The sequence below is a fragment of the Passer montanus genome, unplaced genomic scaffold, assembly GCF_014805655.1.
Source record: "Passer montanus isolate IOZ18808 unplaced genomic scaffold, ASM1480565v1 scaffold47, whole genome shotgun sequence".
Taxonomy (NCBI): Eukaryota; Metazoa; Chordata; class Aves; order Passeriformes; family Passeridae; genus Passer; species Passer montanus.
Genome location: NW_024369596.1, coordinates 2,322,716 through 2,342,556, shown reverse-complemented (window position 1 = coordinate 2,342,556; position 19,841 = coordinate 2,322,716). Strand labels below are relative to the sequence as shown.

Sequence of the window (19,841 nt, the reverse complement as noted above, 5' to 3'; positions counted from 1 at the left end):
GCCATGCTGACGGTGGCACCTGCTCAGGTGGGAGTGTCCTGGCCAGGGCTGGGGGGCACAGAGCCTCTGAGAGCTCTCAGGGCCACAGAACTGCTGGAAAGACACTGCAAAACAACTTCCAGCACCTTCCCTCCTAGCAGTGCTATTCAGGCACGTGGTGCCTTCCCCGTGGGCATCCCAGACTGGGAGCAGTCCAACAGGAGATGCCATTTCCTTGCTCAGAGTGGCCAGAACCTCCACTCAAAGCATGGGAAGTGATTTTCCCACCATCCAGGCTGGGATTTCTGCCCTGTGTCCCTGCCAGGACTCCCCCAGCCCCAGCCTTCCCGTGGGTTGCAGCACTGCTCCCTGCACCTCTCTCTCTCCACATTTCACTTGCCCAACTCCCAAACCTCTCCAGAACTCCACCTCTGCCTACACCTCCGTGCTTATCTGCTCTGCTCCCACCCTGGCCTGCATCCCTGCCCCTTTCCTTATCACCCTGATTTCACACACACCACTGATGGCTTCTCCCCTGCCCTCCTGCAAGCTCACACAGGTCCCCTGGAGCCCGAGCACGTTCCTCTTCCACCCCAAAGTTGCCTTATTGGGATTTTCTGGGCTGAGAATCTGCCCTGCATGAAAAATATTATTCTTTTTTTTTTTTTTTCCCCCATGCATCCCTTGCCTGTGGGGAGAAATCTCCGTTCAGGACTCCCTGTGCCTTCTGGCAGTGAAAAATCCAAACCCTGGCACTGTGTGGGCATCCCTGGGTCAGTCACCCACGGGGAGAGTGCCCACACAGCCCAGGTAGCCAGGACACGCTCCCCACCACATTTTAGGAGGAATTAACCTAGAATCAGGCTGGGGCTGGCTCCATCCCAGCTCCACAGGCTTCTCCTGCTGGTCCCTGGCACTTTTGGCACCGGCTGCCACGCCCTGGGGAGCTGGGACGGGAGAAGAGCAGCTGGAGGGATTGCATTCACCACAGCAAGCAGGGAGAGAAAGGGAGAGAGAGGAAGATGATGGGAGAGAGAGGAAGATTATGGGAGAGTGAGGAAGATTATGGGAGAATGAGGAAGATGGGAGAGTGGGGACGGGAGAAGAGCAGCTGGAGGGATTGCATTCACCACAGCAAGCAGGGAGATTGGGAGAGAGAGGGAGAGAGAGGAAGATGATGGGAGAGAGAGGAAGATTATGGGAGACTGAGGAAGATTATGGGAGAGTGAGGAAGATGGGAGAGTGACGAAGATGATGGGAGAGTGCAGAAGATGATGGGAGAGTAAGGAAGATGATGGGAGAGTGAGGAAGATGGGAGAGCATCACACAGGGTTTCATCCTGGGTGGGGGGATGAAGTCCAAGGGTTGGGGGAGCTCAGAGCCAGCTCTCTGCTCCCATCCCACTTGAATTCCATGGGCTGGGGAAGCAGCCACGAGGGTCTTCCCTGGGGGTTTAGGGAGCTCAGAGCCAGCTCTCTGCTCCCATCCCACTTGAATTCCGTGGGCTGGGGAAGCAGCCAGGAGGGTCCCTGCTGGATAAACCCCCAGGGAGCACCTCTGGGGTGGGAAAAAAAGGCAAAAAAGGCCTTTTAAGGCCAAAATGAAACCCATCACCTTCCATTCCATGTGCAGGGACCTGCCCGGGTGCAGGACGGCTGTGGGGCCCCGCCCTGGCTGGGTGTGCAGGTTTGGGGGGAATTCTTGGAGCTCAGCAGATGAAAGGCCTTCAAGGACTCCGAGTCCTCTCCTCATTAGTGGTGACTCCCTGGGAGTCACATCCAGCAGTTCGTGCCACTCAGCCCTCAAAAAAAGGTGCTGGCCCACCTGGATTGTGGCTGGGCAGTGGCAGCCGTGCCTTGGGCTGAGTTTCTGGTGTGGAAAACAAGTTTTGTGACACTCCAGACAGATCCATGAACCTGGGGCTTGTCCCTGGTGAGCACAGAAAGTGTTTCCCGAAGGATGAGCAGGGAATTTGCACAGAGATCTCTGTCTCTCCCTCTCAGACAGATCTGGAGCAGCTGTACCAGGTATTTTGCCAAGGAAACAGGTGTAGGAATCACGTTGTAAATGAGGTTTGCCCTTTAAAAACAGGAGAGCGGGAGTTTGGGAACGGACTGCAGCTGGATGTTAAGGAACAGATAAAATGCAGCCAGCTCTGGGTTAATTTGTTGTCAACAAATTAATTCAGTGGTTTCAGTCCACCTCTTGAGAAAAACAATTAAAAAGGCCAAATCCTCGGTGCTAATTGCATCCCCCTTTCCCTCACAATTCCCCTGGCCTGTTTTGGAGCTCATTCCCAGCGAGCTCATCTGAGGTGCCAGAACAAACCCAGCCTGAAGAAGGGGTTCCTCTGCATATCTGTCCTAAGCAAAGCAGGGCCAGATTTAGGCACAGAGGACTTTCCCTGGAGCCAGGGCTTTCTCTGATGCTTTCCCAAAGGGCTGCATTTCAATGAGGAACCTGCACACAAACAAATTTATGCAATCAGCCTGTCCCTAGGACAGAGCAGGGAGACTTCAAAAGGGAAAGGCCAGGGCAGAGCTGAGCTTAGATCCAGTGTCAGGCGAGGCAGATGCAAGGCCAGCCCTGATTTCCAGCCAGGGGAGGCTCAAGAGATGAAAAGCAGATGCAAGATTTAGGCTGATCCCCTGGGGCAACGGGGAGAAGAGAGAGTGAAATCTGAATTGATCCCCAGAGGGGAGAAGGAAGCAGGATGTGAACTCCTCCTTGAGAGGAGGGCAAAACAGGACTGGGATGGAAATCTGGAGGGCAGACTGAAACCTGAGCTACCCACAGCGAGGGGGAAAAGCCAAGCAGGAACAGCAGTGACATCCAGGGAGCACATGAGATTAGGGGGAGGTGGGAACACAGAATGAAAAACTATGAGAGAGATCCCCGGGGGGAGGGAAGCCCTGGTGGAGTGAAATTAAATGTGCAGGGAGTTTTGCATCCCAGATATTAATAACAAACTACCCGGCGAGTTAGGCCCTTCTGTGCACCTTCAAAAGGATGGAGGGGAGGAAGAACTTGTCTGTGGTTGAGCACAAGACGATGAATCAGAGGATGGGAGTCCATAACCCAGCTCTGGGTTAGGAGAAGGCCCCTGGATTTCAATCCAGCCCAATGTCCAGGGGCAACTGGCCCGTGAAGCATCCCCTGATCCCTGCTGCAATCACAGAGCTCAGCATCTTTGGGAAAAGCCAGGCAGTCAGGCTGTGTCTGCAAGACACCTCCCCAGCTTGCAGAGGCACCAAGGGATGCTAAATCCATTAGCAAAGAGCCTTCAGACGTGTGGGTGGAAGGTACCAAACGAGGTCAGGGCGTTCATTAATGGCACTGAAAAGGAGCCACCAGGGATTTCACATCTCAGGTGCAGTTTGCCCACTTTGAATTTCTCACATCTTGTGCCTGCAGGACATCAGCTGTGGAGCCCTGAGATAACTCACCCTGGTGCCTCGAAGCTGGAAATCCCACACAAACCTCCAAAATTAAAGTTTCTTTGGGCAAGGGCTGTCAGATATGAGCAGAGCAGGGAGAGGAGTTAGACAAGGAGGTCCTGAGGGGAGGGAGCCCCTTCAGCACCTCCTGTCAGAGCAGAAACACACAGGATGCTTGACCTGGTTTTAGAAAGGAGGAATTTTTCAACTGACTCATCTGGAAAGGCTTTCGAGGAAGCCTGTTGGAAATCCATATCCCTACCACATCCCCTGACTGGGGTGAACAAAGGCAGCAAAGAACAGGGATAAAGAACCAGCAGTAAAGCTGAAGCTGGGCCCTGCTCAGGCACCTCAGAGCCCGCCTGTCTGTCCTAACCTTTGTCAAATCTCCCAGCCAGATCAGCTTCAGATTGATGTGATTGATGATAATGACGGGTTTGATAAACAAATGACGGCCTGTCCTGCAAGGTCAGCCTTTTGCTGGCATGAAGAGTGCCTGGCACATTTGGGTAGGGAGCAGAGGCAGATCCTGCCCAGCTCTGCTCGCACAAAAACCTGTCAGCTTCACTTCAAGAGGGACAAAACCCTGTCAGCATCATTTCAAGGGGGACATTTCCCCTCCCAGCTCTGGAGAGCAGGGAGGGCTTGCAGAGGAGCTCTCATTCCCTCCTTGGAAGGAGGAGAGCTGATGCTGCATTCCTCCCTGGACCAACAAGGTCCTGCTGTCACATTCATATCTTCTGGAAAAATCCCTTCTCCAGAATTCTCTCCTGGGAAGCTGAGAAGCCTCAGAGAAAAAGGAAAACAATATTATCTCATTTGCTTCTCCTGTGTTTTGTTGCTTTGGACATTGTTTACCAACAGGTGACTGTTTCATTGGTTTCATGTGGATTGTTTTTACTCTTTGGCCAATCAGTGTCAAGCTGTCACGAGTTTTCATTATTATCTTTTTAGCCTTCTGTCTGTATCCTTTCTGTATTCTTTAGTATAGTTTAATATGGTATTCTTTACTATCATATGGATCATAAAATATTAAATTAGCCTTCTAAGAACATGGAGTCAGATTCATCATTCCTCCCTTTGTCTGGGGTCCTGGAAAATGCAAGAGCCCTGCCATCAGTGCCCTGCTGCCTGCAGCAGCTGTGCATTCCCCTCCTGCAGCTGTGCATGGATGCACAGCACCGTGAGCTGGGCTCAGCCCTCACACAAGCCCTGGCACCTCCCAAAACGCTCAGCCCTCCATCCCTGTGTGCAGCATTATCCCAGGGCTCCGCTCCAGACACCTGGCCCTGCAGAGCAGCTACAAAAACAAACAACCCCGAATTTCCTAGAGGGGAATTCAACCCCAGCAGACCTGGGGAGACCGCAGCACCTGGGCAGGATCACCACATGGCAGCCAGGAGCAGCTCCCAGTGCAGCACTCCCAGCCCTCGTCCCGCTCCCATTTGAGGCAGATTTTGCCAGAGTCACTCAGCTCTGTCCCTGGCCACCATCCCAACCCATCAGGAGGCAGATGAATGTCCCCGTGCAGGCTGCCAGCAGCGAAGGTGAAAGTTTATTGCTGTGCCTTTGCATTTCCCTCGCCATAAACAGGAAACAAGCAGCATTAGACTCGCTAAATAAAAAAGCCAAACCAGATAGGCAAGGCTGAAGATGCTGCTTTTTTCCATCCACACCCTTTTCCCTCTCATTCACATACAAATTACTGTTGCATCCAGGTGGGAGGAGAGTTTGAAGAGGGGAGGCGAAGCGGGGGGAGAGCAGAGATGTTTGCCAAATAGGCTGAGGGATCAGAGGCAGCTTTCTCATAAAGCACAGGGCTGACCCACAAACTGCTCGAAAACCTCAAACTCCGCAAGAGTTTCCCTCCCTTGCCGCTTGCAGGGTGAGAGCAGCCCCAGCAGGGAGTTGGGAGGCAGGGAAGGGGTCTAACCAGGTCACTCCACCCTTCCCATCCCGCCTGGAGCACAACACGGGAGGCAGGGAGGGAAGCAGACCTGAAATGTAGGCCATCTACAAAGGCTGGGGGAGAGGCTTAAACGATGTGAGATTTATGATCTTCAAAGTGATTAGAGCCCAGCGCTCCAAATAAAGGCAAAGAGAGCTCCTGCAGTCAGTTTGGAGTTGGGTTTCAAACCATCCTGCCCTGGCTTCGGTTTGAAAACTTGAATTGCGAGCTAACGAAGAAAAAAAAAAGACATCCAAAACCAACCTCAAACCCCAAACCAAATTAAAAAACCCACCAACCTCCACCCCTAATGAAAGAGCACAGCACCTGATTTTACATGAAAACACTTTGATATTTCCAGCTCTCCTCTCTTCCCTTTTTTCTCGTCATTTGAAATCTATTTGCTGAATTGAGGGTGAATTCACCAGCAGCTGAGGTCAACCCTAAATGTGAGTGTGGAGCCCGTGTGCGTTCGGGCTCCTGCTCACTTAAGAGAATAATTTAAAATAATAATTATTATTTTAAATAACAATACTTTCAAATAGTAATTATTATTTTAAATAATAACTATTTTAAATCACTTTACCCATGGCCTTGGGAGAGCCAAGAGAGGGAGACAAAGAGCTGCTTGCACAGGCCTGTGTCCACTCAGGGACTGTTGCATCCCATCCCTGGCATCACTGCAAACCCCCTTGGTGGGCTCTGGGGAATCGGAGCAGATCAGAAATTAAATAAAACAATTAAATGAGCTCATTCAGAGTCTTTTGCTTTTTAAACCTTGCTAAATGCCCAGCTAAGTTGGCTACACGGACAGGATGGAATAAATTAATTGGATTTTGTGGTGCTGTTTTGGTGGAAGGAGGAAAATAAAAAAAAAATAAAAGTGGAAATGCTGGGGGGGAAAAAAAATAACCAAAGTAAAGCCACAATTTCTTTTTAGGAGGAGGATATTTCTACTGCCTGCAAGCCTGGCTGCCCCCACATCCTGAGAGGAGCACAGAGGATGGGTCAGAAGGATATTTCTACTGCCTGCAAGCCTGGCTGCCCCCACAAATTCCCCAGCATCCCCAAAAGGAGCACAGAGGATGGGTCAGATCAGCAGTGGGTGTAAATCAGCTCTGCTCCACCATAACCCCAGCCCAGCTCCCAGCCCCAGCACCCTTGTGCTGCTGCCATGGGAGAACGACCCCGTGCCCGTTTCTACCTGCAGGGAATTTCCTTTTCCCAGCCCTGCTGAGCAGGCTGGATCCTCCTGGGTGGGTGCAGAGCGAGCCCGTGCTCTGGGCTGCACACACAGGGCTTTTTGTTTGCAGCTGGGGATTCCAAAATCCTGGAAGATGGCTGAGCGTGTTGGGACACCTTTGGTAGGAAAGGGAGACCCACCCAAAGCTGGAGCAGCCAAGGCAAACAAACAAACAGCGGCGTGGCTGACATTTGTCACTGCACAGTGACACTTGTCACGGCCACCGAGGGAGGCTGGAGGCACAAAAAGCCACAGCTGCCCAGTGCTGCTCTCAGGGAGCCTTTGGAGGGGAAAACTGGGGCCCTGGGGTTTGGGGAATGCACATGGGAAGTGCATGGGTGGCTGTGCCTCAAGTCTGTGCATGGAGTCCCAGCCCCTGGTGCATTCCTGGCTGCAGCTCCCGTCCTGCAGCCCTGCAGCAGGGCAGGGTTTGGCTCTCCAGATTCCTCTTTGCCTGGCCAGGGCTCAGACCAGCTCTGCTGGCCACAGGAGGCCTCAGCTCTGGGCTCAGAGAGAGCATTTTCCTGAAATCTCAGAATGGTTTGGGCTGGAAGGAGCCTTAAAGCTCATCCCATCCCACCCCTGCCATGGCAGGGTCACCTTCCACTGTCCCAGGCTGGCCTTGGGCACTGCCAGGGATCCAGAGGCAGCCCCAGCTGCTCTGGGCACCCTGTGCCATCCCCACCCTGCCAGCAGAGCTCCAGGCACTCACAGAGCCAGGGAATGCTTTCAGCTGTGTCCCAGGCTGGCCTTGGGCACTGCCAGGGATCCAGGGGCAGCCCCAGCTGCTCTGGGCACCCTGTGCCATCCCCACCCTGCCAGCAGAGCTCCAAGGGCTGCAGAGGGCTGTCACCTCCTGGTGTGACACTCAGGCACTCATAGAGCCAGGGAATGCTTTCAGCTAGACAAAGCAGGGGGAGAGGAGCAGCCCCAGCAGGAACACGGCCCCTCAGCTGCTCTTTTTGCAATTGGGGTTTGCTTGCCCCATGTTTTTATCTGCTGCCTTGCAGACCTGTGCACTCCAAGGCCTCAAACCAGCTCATTTTTAGGGCTGGCTGACACTCCTGAGTCAGCCCCTTGCCTCTGTCCCTGCCCACCTCGGTGCTGCCAGTGCCAGTGTCCCAGCACTGGGGCTCTGGGGAGGGATTTGTACCCCTGCCACCATCACTGAGGTACTTTTTGTTTCTAAATGACAATAAAAGCCAGAAAACCCCTCAAGCAAATGGTCACTTAAAGGAATTATCTGGACTTCCATGAATCAGGGAGAGGGAAAGCAGAGGTGCAATCTGCCACTGTATCCCACAAGGGGAGCTGGGAAGAAATTCTGTGGTCTGCTTAATGGCAGCTTCTGACCTAACAGTTTTTGTCTCTTTGCAGCATGATCAGCAAGTGAAAAAACACTCCAGAAAGAAGGAGAATACCTGGGAAGCCAGGGAGCATCTTACCTGCCTGTTAAAGTCCAGCCCATTCTGTTCATTCCCTGCAAGGAAACAGAGAGAAAAACATCTCAGTATTAATGCCAGGCAGCACTGGTGGGAGCTTTCCAGAACTTGGGACACACATAACTAAAAAATTAACCCTGGGAGAGCAATGAGAGGAGGAGGAAGGTGCAGAAATGGAAGGATGAAGCCTTTAGGTGGTGCCAGCCTTTTGCTGAGGGATAACGAAAATGTTCCTGCCTGGGAGATACCTGGCCAAGGGTGGGGGAAAGCACGAGGGAGATTCCAGCAGGGGTGAGCTGGAGGGCATCAGCAGTCCTCGGGGGAGTCCGGGGCTGGCGGAGGGGAAGGCCAGCAGCCAGGAGGCCAGGGCTGCTCACCCCGGCCCCTCAGGAGCCCGCGTGGCACCGGCTGCTTGTGGGCACCTGGAGGAACACAGGGTGCCGTGGGGTTGTGCTCGAGAGGCGTCTCCTTGATTCCAAAAGAGATTGGCAGGCACAGGGGGAAAAATCAGACAGGTTTCAGCCTGAAGGTACCGCACAGGCCCTCACTCATTCCCCTTTGATGATAAACATCCCCCCCCCTCCCCATCACACCTGCCAAATTCATCAAGAACATCACAGAGCAAAGGTTGTGCTCTCCGCAGATCTGAATGCTTTAAGGGATTCCACGAAGCTCTCGAACTGCAGAGGCAACCCCAAGACACCCCTTCCCTCTGCAGCACATTCCCCAGCCCCTTCCCTGCCAGTCCAGCCCAGTTGTGCTAAAGAGCCTGGAATTGTTCACATCCCCCTGGCACAAGCCCCCAGGCCGCCTGCTCCTGCTGTTTTTTCCAGGATAACTTTCCCCACCAAGCAGTGCCCTGTGATCTGATCAAGCTCCAACACATTTTCCAGCTAGTTCAGGGCTCCTGCAAAGAGCTGGGGAGAGAATGTGCAGGCAGGAGGGCAAATCCAGCCCTGCCATGGACTTTCCTCAGCTGAACAAGCCTTTATCCTTTCCCAGTACATATTTCTCCATGCACAGATTATTCCCAGGTGAATCAGCGTGGATCCTGAGGGGGAGTGTGCTTGGTACAATTATCCACGGATGGCAAAACATTGGAGAGTCAGGGATAACAGAGCTTCGTGGCTGCTCTCTGCTGTCTAGAAACAGCCCTGGAGATTTAATCTGTGACATTTGAAAGGCACTGACTGTGGAAACAGAGCTGTGGGACCGAGCAGGGCCATGGCAGAATGAGTTTGACATCTGCTCACCCTCTGCACCCCAGCCAGCTCTGAGGTGCCTCCTCAATACTAAAATCTCCTCCATCTCCTCACCCCCTGCACCTCAACCCTCAATCTGAAATCTCCTCACCCTCTGCACCCCAACCAGCTCTGAGCTTCCCCCTCAATTTGAAATCCCCATCTGCACCCCAGCCAGCTCTGAGGTGCCTTCCCAGTGCTAAAATCTCCTCCATCTCCTCACCATGCACACCCCAGCCAGCCCTGATCCCTCTCCCCCAGCCTGGCTGCATTTCTGCCCTGCTCTTCCTGCCTCCCTCCCATCCTGCTGTCTCCCATCATTTTCCCTCCCCAATCCCAGCCCTTCATCTCTTTTCCCCGAGTAATTCCCTCGCTCCAACCCCCTCTGCTCCCTGTCCAGCTCCCTCCAGCTGCTCCCTCCCCAGGAATGGGCTTCATTCATTGCGTTCCAGCTCCCTTCCAGCCCCAAAAGCCAAGGAGGGCACATCCAGCGATGGGAATGCTGATAGCGTTAATGGGTGATCACAATCAGCATCCACACACCTGAGCAGGACCCAGGAGCATCTCCAAGGCCTGCAGTTTCTCCCTTTGAAACCCCCACGGGCTCTGTGGGGGGGTGTTTGATGCGATCTGGAGGCAGCAGCTGAAGGGAAGCAAAGCCAGGAGGGAAGGAGGAAATCAAAGTTCCCAGCTGCTAAAATAGAACAGGAAGGAAAAGGTAATCTCCTGGTTTCTTGGAGACAGGAGTTTCACTCACGTTCGGTGGTGATGAGGCAAGATTCAAAGAGCTGCAGGGGAATCCCTGGTCCCGGTGACGGCGGCTGAGTCACCAGCACTCACCCCAAAACTTGGAACCCGAGAGGCACAGCTGGAACGGAGCTTCCCTGCACAGCCCCATCCTCCAGCACAGCTTTCCTTCCATGCAGAGCCTTCCTTGCACAGCACCATCCTCCAGCACAGCTTTCCTTCCCTGCAGAGCCTTCCTCACACAGCCCCATCCTCCAGCACAGCTTTCCTTCCCTGCAGAGCCTTCCTTGCACAGCCCCACATCCTCCAGCACAGCTTTCCTTCCCAGCCCAGCCCCACATCCCCAGCACAGCCTTTCCCCCTTTCCCCATCTCCCCCTTCCCTGCAGAGCCTTCCTCACACAGCCCCATCCTCCAGCACAGCTTTCCTTCCCTGCAGAGCCTTCCTCACACAGCCCCATCCTCCAGCACAGCTTTCCTTCCATGCAGAGCCTTCCTTGCACACCCCACATCCTTGAGTACAGCTTTCCTTCCCTACAAAGCCTTCCTTGCACAGCCCCACATCCCCAGCACAGCCTTTCCTCCTTTCCCATCTCCTGTTTTTCCCTCCCTCCACAGGCACATGGCACACTCAGGCCATTTCTTTCTCCTACAGAGTCACACACAGCATCCTCCAAGCCCCTGCAGATCAGCATGGGGGGGATTTGGGAGCACCCCAGCCAGGAATTCTGTGCCACTCCTGATCCTGGCACTCACTGGGGTGCCTGAGCCTGAGGGAGCTGCCTGGGCAGACAGAAGGAGCAAGAGGCACCTCCAGAGGCCATTCCTGCCCTACCTGAGCCACCCATCTTCCTGACATCAGTGGCCCTCTGGAGATGACAATTCCTCCTGGCTGGCTCCAAAGGGACCCAGGGGCAACCAGGTCAGCCTTAGGTGTCCAAGAGGGAGAGGTTTAAAACTGGGAGGGGTGATTTCTGCTGCCAGTGGTTATGTAAATGGGAGCTGGATACACAAATCTCTGCAGGACCCACGAGTGTTTGGGCGCAGATTTATTTGCAAACAAATCTGGCCCTTATTTTTTTTTTCTGTTTCAGTAAATGTAAGAGTCAAGTGATTGCAGCTGCGAGCCAAGGTTTGGGTGTGATAGGGATAACAACTCTCCTCTTTCAGTTGAACTGTAACTTTCCTACAAATGCTTTACAAAAATAGCCTCAGCTTCCTCCCAGTTTCTGTCAACATCAGGACTCACACTGCAGTAGTCATTTCTCTCCTTAAAGGAACGAGCTGTTCAAACAATCTGCACTTAAGATTTAATCTTTTCTAGCTCCAGGAGATAAAAAGAAAGAAAAGTGTAAGTGGCAGCAGATTCTCTCTCCTGCTGCAAACTGCCAGAACCCCACTCATTTTAATGGAGCTTCAGCCCAGCCAACAACTTGATTTTTCTGCTGCACGAGCCAGACACAATGGCATTCAGAACCTCCAGAATCTGCTCGATCAGTCCTCCCCTTGCTGCAATTCCACGAGGCTGGGGAAGCCCTGGGATTCCAGTGGGGAAAGGCAGCTTGGAGCCCCTGCAATTCCCAGCAGCTCGCCCATCACTGCTGCTCTGGGTGCTTGGAAAAGCAGAGATAAGCTCAGCTGGCTCCCCCAGCCCGGCAGGCCAGGGTTGTGCTGCTCTCCTTGGTTCACCTGGCAGCTGTTTTGCATAGCCCTGGCATCAGATCTGGTGCGAGTTTGCCTGGGGAGGTTTCTCTGGGGATGGGAGCAGCGCAGCAGTTCCGGGCAGTTCCCCCCACCCGCTGCCATTCCCTGGAAAAGCCAGGGAGAGGGATCCACGGGGAGCTGCAGAGCTGCAGAGCCAGCCCAGCCCTGCGGGATGAAAGCACCCTAACGGGGGGGAAAGGAAAATGAGGGTGGCCTTCATCTTCACACGGGCAGGTGTCACCTGCAGGGAGTGACACCAGCAGGGCTCATCCCTCTTCCAGCTGCACCCCGAGCTCAGCCCAGGCTCTGGAGGGACAGGAGGATGAGGAGGTGATCCCAGCCTTCAGCAGGCGTTGGGAATGCCTGCAGGGAATCAGGGTGCTGCTAGTTTGGGAGGGAGATGGGGACAGCTGAAGGGTGCTGGGGCAGCAGGCTTCAACCTGGGCTGAATTCTGAACCTTTCAGGTGCCTCGCTGGCAGCCCGTTGCTGCAGGCTCCCCTTGCAGCCCTGCAGAGGAAGCAGGAGCTTCCAGAGGGCAATTCCTCTCAGGGATGAATCACCCTCTGCACATCCCTGTTCCCAGCCTGGGGTGAGCAGGGCAGCCTGCAGCCTCAGAGCATCCAATATCTGAAATTAAGATTAATCTCGCCTATCCTGGAGATTTTAGCGCCCCGTCGGAGGGAGCACAATGCCACGGGAGGTTGGCAGAGCAGGCTGGGTGCAGGGGGCCTCTCAAGGGGCATTTCTGACAAATTCACCGGTTCCAATCTCTCACCTCAAACAAGGTGTGAAGTTAAGAGATTGCCCAAGTGCTGGTAGAGAGGAGTGGCAATTACTGTAACTCTAACCAGTACTTGTCCCACAGGCTGTAAATGAAGCCAAATGCTCAGCTGCACTGAAGGAATGAGCAAAACAAGACATTCAGCATGAAATACTCCTCAGGATTTGCACTGATTTTGAAAATTTGGGCAAAAACCAAGGCAGTGCCTTCATGCTGCTGTTCCCAGCAGCCACACCAGCGATTTCCCCAGAAGCAGCAGGAATCCCTGAACTCTGGGAGCTCCCTCAAGTCACCTTTTCCCCATGGAGTGGCCAGCCCTGATTCCCTCCAGCAGCATTGGAGGGAGCAGGAGCTGCAGCTGAGCAGGCACCAGGCAATTCCCTGGATTCCCACATGCCCTGCTGGGATGCTCGATGCTCCCAAGTCACTTCAAAAAAGTGCTTTTTACGGTGTGAGCAGGATGGGGAGCTAGGGCTGCAGTTTTAACCTGAACTCTTTGCTCCAGAGACACAAAAACCCCAAACCATCCGAGCATCTCCATGGGAAAGCCAAGGCTGGTGAGCAAAAGTGAATCTGGTGCTGACTCAGACAGCTCCAGACTCCAGGGGAAGCTTTCACCGAGCACTCCAGCTCTTCATCTGGCTGGAAACCCCTGGGTTATAAAAATGCCTTCCCTTTGTCAGCAGGGCCTGGGCGAAACCCCAGCCCTGGGTCCCTGTGCAGCCCCTTGGTGCGGGGCAGGCGAGGGGGAGAGCAGGACAGCCAGTGTGGGAGACTTGGGCACCTTCCAGAAGGAAACCCGAGGGCAGCAGTTGTTCCCACGGAAAACATTTCACCTGCAGGTGCTGGGAGAGGGCAAGTCTCTTCTCCTAGACCAGAGGCAAGAGGCAGATCAGACCAGCTCTTCCTTTGCCCCTCTAATTCAAGTCAAACCAGCCTTTTGTTCCCCTTTCCCCTCCCCATCCTTTTTTATCCTCTTCCATAATGGGATGTTTAAGAAAAAAAAATAAAATAACCCAACCTCAAACCCTAATCACCTTCATTTGAATTTCAAATATCCCCCTCCTGGCCTCCCCCACGCCCCAACTGACTCGGAGCTGGGAATATGGAAATTTCTCCTGCTTGCCTTAAATGTGGCTGTGCTATGAAAATCATCAGCCTCATGCAAATCCCGAGCAGCCCCAATTGCCATAGCAACCAGCTGTTTCCAGCCCAACTGCTGCAGCTTTCATTTACCCGGGACTTGTCCTGGGGCTCTGCATGGCTGCAGGGGGAAGAGACCAGAGAAATCCTGGAGGCTTTGAGGAAAGTTTCACGAGGGAGAGCCAGCCTTGGGGAGCAAAGGCGTAGCCCAGGACTGAGCTCAGCGTGGGGCCGGGAGAGGCCAAGTTTCCTCAAAAGACTTTGGCCTGGCAAGCTGCTCCCAGCCCGAGCTGAGGAGGGAACTACAAAAGGCAGGAGGAATAAAAGCTCCCAGAAAAATAAAAAAAAAAAAAATTTAAAAAAAGAAAAAAGAAAAAGAAAAACACCCAGCCAAGGTGGGAGGCATCACGGGCTGAGCAGCCCAATCTGCCATCCCTTACCTGTGCTGGAGCCTCTCACCTGAGCTGGGGGTGACACAGAGGCCAGACCCTCCAAACCTCATCCCAGCATGATCCCTTTGGAAAGATCCATCCTTTGGAAAGATCCATCCTCTGGAAGGATCCAGCCTTTCGAAGGAGCCATCCTTTGGAAAGATCCATCCTTATAAGAATCCATCCTTTGGAAGAATCCATCCTTTGGAAAGATCCATCCTTTGGAAGGATCCAGCCTTTGGAAGGAGCCATCCTCTGGAAGGATCCATCCTTTGGAAGGATCATTCCTTTGGAAACAACCATCCTTTGGAAGGATCATTCCTTTGGAAAAAAGCATCCTTTGGAAGGATCATTCCTTTGGAAGGATCATTCCTTTGGAAACAACCATCCTTTGGAAGGATCATTCCTTTGGAAACAGCCATCCTTGGGAAGGATCCATCCTTTGGACAAATCTATCCTCTGGAAGGATCCATCCTCTGGAAGGATCCATCCTCTGGAAGGATCCATCCTCTGGAAGGATCCATCCTCTGGATGGAGCCACCCTTTGGACAGAACCATCCATTGGAAGGATCCATCCTTTGGAAGGACCCACCCTTTGGAAGGATCCATCCTTATAAGAATCCATCCTTTGATCAGAGCCATCCTTTGGATCCATCCTTTGGAAACAGCCATCCTTGGGAAGGATCCATCCTTTGGACGAATCTATCCTCTGGAAGGATCCATCCTCTGGAAGGATCTACCCTCTGGATGGAACCACCCTTTGGACAGAACCATCCATTGGAAGGATCCATCCTTTGGAAGGACCCACCCTTTGGAAGGATCCATCCTTATAAGAATCCATCCTTTGATCAGAGCCATCCTTTGGACAGATCCATCCTCTGGAAGGATCCATCACCTCCCAAAGAGGCTGTACCCCATGGCAATGCCACGAGCAGCCTCCTCCTCCCCAGAGCCCAGCACCTGCAGGAGCTGACAGCCTGCAGAGAGGTGTGAGAAGAGAGCAGGACTCTCACCTGGCAGCTGAGGGCTGAACTCAGTTTGTGGCAGAGGCAGACTGAGGCAAAGTCTCTGATTTTCCATCTGCCCTGGCACAGATTTAATGCAAAATGCGCTGGCACTGGGAGGGGATTTGACTGGGCTGGGAGCTCTGGTGTCCAGTTTCAGAGCTGCTCTCACCCCGTCCCCACTGCCAGGGGACCCAGGGTGTCCTGTGGCAGCAGAGGAAGGGCTGGTGCTGACACCTTGCCAGGGGATGAAGAATGGCACCCACAGGGATGGATGGCTCTCCTCAGAAATGACACTGAGGAGCAGGTGCATCACAGCCCCTCAGTGCTTGATTTTCTCCAGGTTTAAAGGGAAGGGTCTTTCATATTCCCTCAAAGATACCTGCACGAGTGCAGGCAGAACTCACAGCTCCCCGAGGGGCAGCTCCAACCTCTGCTCTCTGTGACCCAGGGCATGGCTGGAGCTGTGCCAGGGGAATTTGGGATGGATCTCAAGGAAAGGTTCTTCCTCCAGAGGGTGCTGGCACTGCCCAGGCTCCCCAGGGAATGGGCACAGCCAGAGCTCCAGGAGCCTTTGGAGAGGGATTTTAGAGTGTCTGAGCAGGGCCAGGAGCTGGACTGGATGATCCTGTGAATCCCTCCCAGCTCAGCACATTCTGTGATCCTAAAGCACTCAGAAAAGTTACCCAAGCTGCCACGGCCACCAAGAGCCCAGAGCTCCACCAAAACCCCAGCACTCTTCTGTCCCCATGTCCTTCCCCTCCAGCTCCCAGGCTCAGCCCAGCGCTCGTGCATTTTGGGATCATTTGGGTTCATCTTGGGTTCCTTTTGTGACCATTTGGGTTCATCTTGGTTTCATTTTGGGACCCTTTGGGTTCATCTTGGGTGCAGCCCTGGCTGGGCTCTTGTGCTGCCCAAGGTGCATCCATGGAGGAGATCCTTTGAATAAATCCCTGCTTTATTCTTCAGCTCTGTCCAGCCCCTGCTCTAACTCAGCCTCCCCAAGGCATCCCAGGAGCCCCCCAAACCCTCCCCACAGTTTGTCCCACGGGGCACCCCACATCCCCGCAGCGCTGGGGTGCCCAGCACAGCCAGCCCTGCTGGCAGAGCCCAGCTCCCCGGGTTACAGGGTGGGGAGGGAAGGTGCTGGGGCTGCCTGCAGCTATTCCCTTCCCCGTGGTTGTGTTTGAAGCGCTTCCCTATCGCCCTTTTTGTAAAAGCTTTGGCTTCCCCCCCATAGCCTCAACAGATGAAATCAAAGGGAAGTAGCTCTGCTTGGTGTAACCTGTTTTGATGGAGGAGATAACCGGGGAACAAGTGTCTGACACAAACAAACAGACAGACAGGGGCAAGTCCCACCTCAGCGTTCTGTTGCATCAGATACCGAGGGCTTAGATAAACCACAAGAAGGGGGAGATCTCTGCCCCCGGGGCTGCAGGACCAGGGGCGACACTCGGCACTGCCAAGCCCCCACAGTTCCCATCAAAAAAATCAGCGCCGAGCTCGCTGGCATGGCTTTCATCAGTTTAAAAAAGATGAAAAGAGCTCCGAGCCAAGCAGAAAACTCGCTGCTCTTCGTTACCCCCCATGGAGGCTCAGCCCTGCTGCCAAGGCTTGGAGTCAGGCAGGGAAAGGGGAAAAGGACCCTAAAAAAGAGGGGTAATCCCTGCTCAGCCTGCCCCACATCCCTGGGGTGACGGCGAAGGCAAACCAACCCTCTGGGGGCAACTGGTTCTTGTCCCCCCTTACACAAAATGGAAAAAATTCAGAGCTGAAGTAAATTAATATTCACAGAGCTGGGCAGTGAAAACCCTTAGAAATTATATTTTTTTAAATAATGGGTTGTAAAATGGCATAATTTCACTATAACCAGTAGATTTGGGATCAAAAAGCCACAAGATTCTGGAAAATGTCTTTTTTTTTTAAGCCCTGAAACATTTTCTGTGGAATTGGTGTGGATGAAAAGAAAGAAAAGAAAAGAAAAAAAGCACTGAGCTCTCCAAACCTCCTACGAAAGGCGAACGATTTTAACAATTTTCTCAAAAAAGAAAACCCCCCAGAATTATTTTAAACACTTTCAAAGTAGAACAATGCCCCAAATTACCCTTTTTTTTTTTTCTTTTTTTTTTTTCCCCCCTTCTAAGCCTGGAATTGGCGGGGATATGAAAGGATGAGATTATGCCTCTGCTTCTGACACTTCCCATCAGATCTTTAGGCATCAGTTTTAGATCAAGGGCTTGGTTTACAAAAGCATTTTGGTGCTTAATTCCCTCATTTTTCTTTTTAATTTTTTTTTTTTTTTTTTTGAGCCAGCTCGCATCTTTTGGCGATGAAAAACCTTTAAATACCTGCACCTCGGAGGATTTCTAGGTGTAATATTGTTAATTTGGTAAGAGACCTCTCCTTTTGGGGGGGAACGAGCTGCGTGGATTGGCCTAATTGGGTAGGAAATGGGAAATTCAATTAATGAGTCATCAGAAAACACTCGGAGCCTTTTCCCACATGAAGCAGGGAACCCAAACACAGTAAATACTCCTCTAACAAAGGAGCACAAAAACTTCCCGGGAAGCTCGGCACAAAGAGAGCTTTGTTGTTTATAAACAGAAAGGGCTGAAAGGAGAGAGAAAACATCGCGGGGAGGGTTTGGGGGAAGAGAGGAGCTGCACCTTGCACAGGTGAGGGACGGGTGGTGCCACCCCCGAGGGTCCTGCGAGGTGTCCCCAAGGGTGGCACCTGCTGGGGACACCCCTAAGGACATCTCAGCACTCTGCAGTTTCATTTCCCAGAGGAATCTGAACAGAGCAAGAAATCACCAGGACAGCCTCAGGAAAAAAATTAAAAAATAAAAAAATCACCAGGACAGCCTCAGGAAAAATATTAAAAAATAAAAAATCACTGGAACAGCCTCAGGAAAAAAAAAATTAAAAAAAGAAAATCAAAGAATAAAAAAAATTTAAAAAAATTCAAAATATCAAAATATCAAAACATCAAAAACTCAAAATATCCAAAAATCAAAAAATCACCAGGACAACCTCAGGAAAAAATCAGAAAATAAAAAAAATAAAAAAATCACCGGGGCAGACTCAGGAAAAAAATTTAAAAATTAAAAAATCACCTGGACAGCCTCAGAAAAAAAATCAAAACATCAAAAACTCAAAATATCAAAAAATCATCACTGGGACAGCCTCAGGAAAAAAAAAATAAAAAAAAATCATCATCGGGACAGCTTCAGAAAACAAAATAAAAAAATCACCGGGACAGCCTCAGGAAAAAAAAAAAAATCATCATCGGGACAGCTTCAGAAAACAAAATAAAAAAATCACGGGGACAGCCTGAGGGAAAAAAAAAAAAAAACACCAGGACAGCCTCAGGAAAAAAAATAAAAAATCACTGGGACAGGCTCAGAAAAAAATTTAAAAATCAAAAAATCACTAGGACAGCCTCAGGAAAAAAAAAATCAAAAAATCATCACTGGGACAGCCTCAGAAAAAAGTTAAAAATCAAAAAATCATCACTGGGACAGCCTCAGAAAAAATTTGAAAATCAAAAAATCATTGGGACAGCCTCAGGAAAAACATTAAAAAATCATCACCAATCATCACTGGGACAGCCTCAGAAAAAATTTAAAAATCAAAAAATCATTGGGACAGCCTCAGGAAAAAAATTAAAAAATCATCACTGGGACAGCCTCAGAAAAAAATTTAAAAATCAAAAAATCATCACTGGGACAGCCTCAGAAAATAATCAAAAAATCACCGGGACAGCCTCAGCAAAAAAAAGTGAATTTAAAAGTGAATTTAAACAGGTTCTTTGTGCCGCCCTGTGCAAATGAAGGAGATTTACTCGTCCTGATTTCCCTGCTTGATCTGAAGGCTCCGAGCGCTGCCGCGAATATTTTTTGTTATTTTCAAACAAATTGACTTCACTGTTCTGCTTTCTTTTCTCAATTACCACTAAAGAGAGGCGCTGCAGCTCACGCTAATGGCTGTCTGGGATGCTGAAGCTGAAAAAAAATCATATTTTATCCAACCAAATGTGCTGCCAGCTGCTGGTTTAACATTTCTGACTCCGGCCAGAGCCTCCCACTGCATTTAACAACAGCCAATACCAGAATTAAATCCATGTTTTCCTTCATCTTGATTAATCCTGCCACCCATCAATGAAAGCTATTATTAGCTATTATTAAATTAATAAAGCTATTATTAAATCTTTCAGGGGGTTCCAGCTCCCGGTTTAAGGCTCTGTAGCAGATCTCAGGGATTTTTGGAGGAGTTTGGGGTCCTGGGGATGTGTTTGGTGCTCGTTTATCCCAAATCCCAAATTTGGGGTGATTTGAGAGCGCCGAGCAGGAGCTGAGCTGGCCAGAGTCAATCAGAGTTCATGGATGGGAACAGAACCAGGTCTGATCTCTATTTTAGATTATGTCAAATAACCCAATTAGCCAAGGACACAGAGGATTTCTAAATCAAGGGGTTGGGTGAGTCCCTTTAAAACCTGGAGTTCCCTTGCTTACCCAAAATCTCCTTTTTTTCCCCTAAGTTATCTCAAATTTTATAGGAGGAAAATCATTCCATGCAAAGTTTTCTCCTGCTCTTACACATCCCCTTGGCCCAAGTTTCATTGCTCAGGGAATATTTGATTCCTCTCATTTTTTGTTTCGAAAGGTGTTGATTTCTAAGCCTGTAGCACAGCTTTTAATAACCTTAATTTGCCGTACCTAGTGGGTGCTAAAATGATTTCT

General features: G+C 51.4%; 1 protein-coding gene across 1 annotated transcript in view; it reads right to left on the bottom strand.

Moving 5' to 3' along the window:
- Positions 1-19,841, bottom strand: part of POU2F3 (POU class 2 homeobox 3) — a 43,284-nt gene that overhangs the window by 17,036 nt on the left and 6,407 nt on the right. Inside the window, exon 4 of the mRNA XM_039721980.1 lies at positions 8,053-8,087. Coding sequence (XP_039577914.1) covers positions 8,053-8,087 — 35 coding nt within the window. The remainder of the gene's footprint in view (positions 1-8,052; positions 8,088-19,841) is intronic.